Source organism: Enhydra lutris, unplaced genomic scaffold (genome assembly GCF_002288905.1).
Source record: "Enhydra lutris kenyoni isolate GAN:26980312 unplaced genomic scaffold, ASM228890v2 scaffoldscaffold16, whole genome shotgun sequence".
Taxonomy (NCBI): Eukaryota; Metazoa; Chordata; class Mammalia; order Carnivora; family Mustelidae; genus Enhydra; species Enhydra lutris.
Genome location: NW_019154100.1, coordinates 20,216,284 through 20,221,819, shown reverse-complemented (window position 1 = coordinate 20,221,819; position 5,536 = coordinate 20,216,284). Strand labels below are relative to the sequence as shown.

The 5,536-nt window shown below is 52.1% G+C and overlaps 1 protein-coding gene across 1 annotated transcript; it reads left to right on the top strand.

Annotated features, from left to right (window-relative positions):
- The first annotated feature begins 2,375 nt into the window (after nt 1-2,375).
- LOC111147377 (twist family bHLH transcription factor 1) lies at nt 2,376-3,825 on the top strand. The gene is made up of 2 exons (XM_022503382.1): nt 2,376-3,035; nt 3,585-3,825. Exon 1 carries the CDS (start codon nt 2,376-2,378, stop codon nt 2,991-2,993), a length of 618 nt encoding a protein of 205 aa, XP_022359090.1. The 3' UTR covers nt 2,994-3,035; nt 3,585-3,825.
- The last annotated feature ends 1,711 nt before the right edge of the window (nt 3,826-5,536 follow it).

Sequence of the window (5,536 nt, the reverse complement as noted above, 5' to 3'; positions counted from 1 at the left end):
CTTCAAATAAAAATTGTGGAATAATCGGTGATTCGGAGTTATAAAACAGAACACTTGGTAGAGTGTGGCAGAATTCCTGCCTTATTCTCAGCTTCCAAGAGATAAAATCCTGAAGGCAGGAGATGTAAACAAAAGGGTGACTTAACACAGTACGCTTGGTTTTAAGGATACCTGTCTGCATACTGGTAAGTGGAGTGATCCTTAATTTTCAGACAGGATCTCATTTTAAATGAGGGCAGAGACTCTCCAGGCAGACCAGTTGGCACGCTGTGGTCATTGTTTATGAATCTTTGTAAAAATGGTGATAGCCAAATCCTGCAAGTTGCCTCCAAAGAAGGCACAGCCCCCATTGGACCCCCACGGGAGAGAGGGATGTCTCTTGCCCTCACTTCCCCCCCAGAAGTCTGAGCCCTTCAGCCAGCTCCAGGCGCACCAGACCCCAGGGTTTCCGGACTGAAACTGTGAGCCTCAGCGGGGCACAGCCACATGGCCTGCCCTCCAGTCGCCTGGGCTCCCTCCTCCTCCTCCCCACACCCAAAGTCGCCACCCTCAGTCAGGCCCAGAATGGGGCCTTTCGCTGAGTTAATTCTCATCTGACAGTCCAGTCTGGGGAGAGCGTGAGCGGAGGGCGGCCTGCGCAGGGCACACAACCTCAGCACCCCTAAGTCCCCCTTAAAAACCGACTACTGCTTTTGACCTCTAGTTTGCCTTGCAACTAACGGATGAACACGAAACGGTTATTCTATCCCAACTTGTTCCAAAAAAGAGAAACAAGTCTGGCATTGCAAAGAGGGGTTTCTCTTTCCAAGGCTTTCCTTCCAGCCCACCAACTTTTGTTGCCTCCTATTTGCCAGAATCTGCATTAACACCCTCTTTAGGGCTCTGGGGTTCGTTGTTGTTAACGTATTAGATAGAATTGCTTAAAATATACAAGTGTCCAAGTAGCTGGAACGCCTTTGGGTCACACGCAGCGTAACTGCCCACTCCACCTCCTAGGAATGAAGGGTGGAGAAGGTGCCTCTCACAACCGTCAGCCGCGTGTGTTCGGGGGCTTGAACCCCATCTCTCTCTCTTACGAGCCTACCTTTAGAGATCACAATGTGGGGCTTTGAGAGTAGAGTTGGGATGAAATGCCCACAAGGTCCTCCACCTTGGGCTGGCAGCTTAGGAGATCGGGGCCGCAGCGAAGACGCTGCACTGTCCCTCTCTGGCCCCGGTGCCTTCTCCAAGGACAGGACTGCCTGCGGAGAAAGCACGAACTGTCGCTAGCACGGTTGGAGGTGTAGACTTTTGAGTGGTAGGAACCTTTAGATCGGGTCACTGTGGAGGGAAAAGGAAGGCCCAGATGCTTCTCAGGGAGGGGTGAGAGCAGGCCGGGGAGCAGATCCGCAGTCCCCGCGTCGCGGCCACGTCTTCAAAAACGCCCACGAGCTCAGGGCCAGGAGCGGCTGTTTGGCCTCTGCGACTCTGGGGGCCCGTCTACCTAACTACTGGGGGGAGCTCGGCGGTTGCCAGTACTCCTGCCACTGCCCCCACCCCAGCCATCCCAAAGCGGCCCCACGGACCTAGAGGGTACAGGGGCGAGATGAGACATCACCCACTGCGTAGAAGCTGTTGCTGCCGCTGCTGTCACAGCCACTCCGGGAGGAACTGACACCGGGCACCGGGGCCGAAAGGTCCCCTCCGGCCGCTTTCCGGGGCTGCGCTCGGGTGCGGGGGCGCGGCCCGCGCGCTGCGGCGCGGAAGGAAATCGCCCCGCGCCCGCCTGCGGAGGGCGGCGGAGAGGGAAGGGGGAGGGCAGCGAGGAGGCGGGCAGAGGGGCCGGCCGCCGGAGCCAGGTCGTTTTTGAATGGTTTGGGAGAACGAATTGTTAGACCCTGAGGAAGGGGGGGTGGGGACGGGGAAAGGGGGGCTGGAAAGCGGAAACTTTCCTATAAAACTTCGAAAAGTCCCTCCTCCCCACGTCAGGCCAATGACACTGCTGCCCCCAAACTTTCCGCCTGCACGGAGGTATAAGAGCCTCCAAGTCTGCCGCTTTCGTCCAACTCCCAGACACCTCGCGGGCTCGCGGGCACCGGCAACGTTTCCGAGAGGCCGAGCAGGGTGTGCTTGCGGCCGTTGGGCGCCTTCTTTTTGGACCTCGGGGCCATCCACACCGTCCCCTCCCCCTCCCGCCTCCCTCCCCGCCTCCCCCGCGCGCCCTCCCCGCGGAGATCCTCCCCGTCCCTCCTCCCGCTCCCTCCTCGGCGGGCCGCACCGCCCGGGCCGGCGCCGCGCGCGGGGGAAGCTGGCGGGCTGAGGCGCCCGGCTCTCCTCCTTTTCCCGGGCCGCCCCTCTGCCCCGGGCCTGCGAGGCCGCGCGTTGCCACCTGAGAGATGATGCAGGACGTGTCCAGCTCGCCAGTCTCGCCGGCCGACGACAGCCTGAGCAACAGCGAGGAGGAGCCGGACCGGCAGCAGCCGCCGAGCGGCAAGCGCGGGGGGCGCAAGCGGCGCAGCAGCCGGCGCAGCGCGGGCGGCAGCGCGGGGCCCGGCGGGGCCGCGGGCGGGGGCGTCGGAGGCGGCGACGAGCCGGGCAGCCCGGCCCAGGGCAAGCGCGGCAAGAAGTCTGCGGGCGGCGGCGGCGGCGGCGGCGGCGGCGGCGCCGGGGGCGGCGGCGGCAGCAGCAGCGGCGGCGGCAGCCCGCAGTCGTACGAGGAGCTGCAGACGCAGCGGGTCATGGCCAACGTGCGGGAACGCCAGCGCACGCAGTCGCTGAACGAGGCGTTTGCCGCGCTGCGGAAGATCATCCCCACGCTGCCCTCGGATAAGCTGAGCAAGATCCAGACCCTCAAGTTGGCGGCCAGGTACATCGACTTCCTCTACCAGGTCCTCCAGAGCGACGAGCTGGACTCCAAGATGGCAAGCTGCAGCTATGTGGCCCACGAGCGGCTCAGCTACGCCTTCTCGGTCTGGAGGATGGAGGGGGCCTGGTCCATGTCCGCGTCCCACTAGCAGGCGGAGATCCCCACCCCCTCGGCTGGGCCGGAGACCTAGGTAAGGAACCGGCGCCGCTGGGCCCCTTCGCCCTTCCGCCGCTCAGGTGGCAGACGGACTGACGGCCGGACCGCGGCTCCCCGTCCACCTTGCCTTCCTCAGCTCCCTCTCCCACCCCGCTCTCAGCCTTCCCACCCAGCCGGGCTCCGCCACCTCCACCCCCGAGCTTCCCCGAAAAGCAGGTCGGTCCCGGCTAGGGAGAGGGGGATGCGCCCTGCTGAGGAGTGTACGTGTGCGTGAGTGTGCGTGACAGACAGCAGGGCGGACTGAGAGCGATTCAAGGGTCACGGGTGTAAGGACGACTTTCTTGCCAGCGCCTCCCTTTCTTCTGGCTTTAAGTTTTCGTTCTCCTTAAAACAAATGCTTCCAAATTCCACCTCCTCCTTCTTTCCGCCCACCCACTTCCTCTTGCCCTTGGGCTGAAATCCTTCCAGGTTGTTCAGCGTAATTTCTCAGTAGTGGTGATAAGAACAGTGCTCCCTAGTCTTAGCAAGCAGCCACGAAGACCTAAACAATAACCAACTTTCCCCCCTCTCTGGGTTTTTGCAGATGTCATTGTTTCCAGAGAAGGAGAAAATGGACAGTCTAGAGACTCTGGAGCTGGATAACTAAAAATAAATATATATGCCAAAGATTTTCTTGGAAATTAGAAGAGCAGAACCCAAATTCAAAGAAACAGGGCGTGGGGCGCACTTTTAAAAGAGAAAGCGAGACAGGCCCGTGGACAGTGATTCCCAGACGGGCAGCGGCACCACCCTCACACCTCTACATTCTGATAGAAGTCTGAACAGTTGTTTGTGTTCCTTTTTTTTTTTTTTTTTTTGACGAAGAATGTTTTTTATTTTTTCATGCATGCATTCTCAAGAGGTCGTGCCAATCAGCCACTGAAAGGAAAGGCATCATTATGGACTTTCTCCATTTTAAAATGGTAACAACCAGAGGAATTTTAAGAACGTCTTTAGAAATAAAAATACGGGGATCAAACTGACTTGCAAAATCACAGTCAGTTAATTCCTTTTTACAGCCTTCCTCTGAGAGAAAAAAAAAAAACTTAAAATACAAAAAACAACATTCTATTTATTTATTGATGACCCATGGTAAATGCAAATAGATCCGGTGTCTAAATGCATTCATATTTTTATGATTGTTTTGTAAATATCTTTGTATATTATTTTTCTGCAATAAATAAATATGATTGAAAATTTTAAGAACCTCAGAGTTTGGTCTGTATTTTTAAAGCTCAGGATTAAGCTGGAGGTAAATACCTGCTTGTTTAACTCTGGAAGCACCCAGGAGGGGGGGGGCACTAATATAAACAAAGCAGTGAAAAAGGCAAATAAACTAGCTACTGACAGGCACAGGCATGTTATTTAGAAAGACAGCTTTATTATTATTCCAGTTTGGTGTTCAGTGGGCTTTGTAGCATCTATCCTTCATCTCTTATCATGTCCCCAAATGCAAAAACTTAACAAGTTTGTTATTCACTTCTCTTGCTTATATTTTGAGGAGGCAGCTGTAAAACAGTTAAATGCAAATAAGCAATATGAAGCCAGCACTATTTTCTCTTGTTACTGTGTATTTTTGTCATGCCCTCTGCTGTGTGTGAGGATTTCTAAGTAATAGGTTCATTGCACTGAAAGGATGCACGAAGTTATTAAAATGATCTATTTCTGTACACATATAAATCAGTAGGAATGCATAGAAAATAATAAAGTTTAATTCAGCAGTAAAGATAATTCCATTTGCAAAGGAATTTGCCTAACTTTTTTCATGAATGAAAATGATATTTAGCGTCTTATTTCCTTAAAAGAAAAACCAAAGTTAATATTTTTCCATGTTGATGGTACCATTCAGGAAGCAGTCTCCTTCTTTATATATAAAGAACATATAACTATGGAGTAACATACAATAAACAAAGAACCTGAACTTTCAGTATCTTCAGTAACTATTGGAACAATCACAATTTTAAGTACTAGAGCTATTCATTTTCTAGTGAGCCCATTAGCAAATGTATTTTATTCAAAATGACACAGAATTTTCCCCTGGTTACTTAGAGGTATACAAAACCTGAAGTTAAGTAAAACAGTAACAGCAAAACAAATGGGGCTTGATTTTTTATTTCATTCTGGTTATTTCTGAGCCAGGAAAATATTGGCTTTTATAACTACTATCATTAGAAGTAGTAACTTTGTATTACTTCTTAACTTTTACATCTAGTTGACTGCATTCAGGTGTAATCAGGGAAGCTTTCAAACTGGAAAATAATTTTGCTGTCTAATTCAAACAATGGCTATGGCAAACAAGTGTATATGAATTCAAACAGATCATGTTTGCTCAACTCAGATTGAGGTTGTTATTATCTGAAGGTTTTTGTTTCCCTCCCACACATCATCAGAGAATGCTGACATAACAATATTGTAAATTTACTATTCTGAATATCTTAGACCATGTTTTATGATTAGGAACCTGTAGCATTGACTTACACACTGAGAGATTAGTGA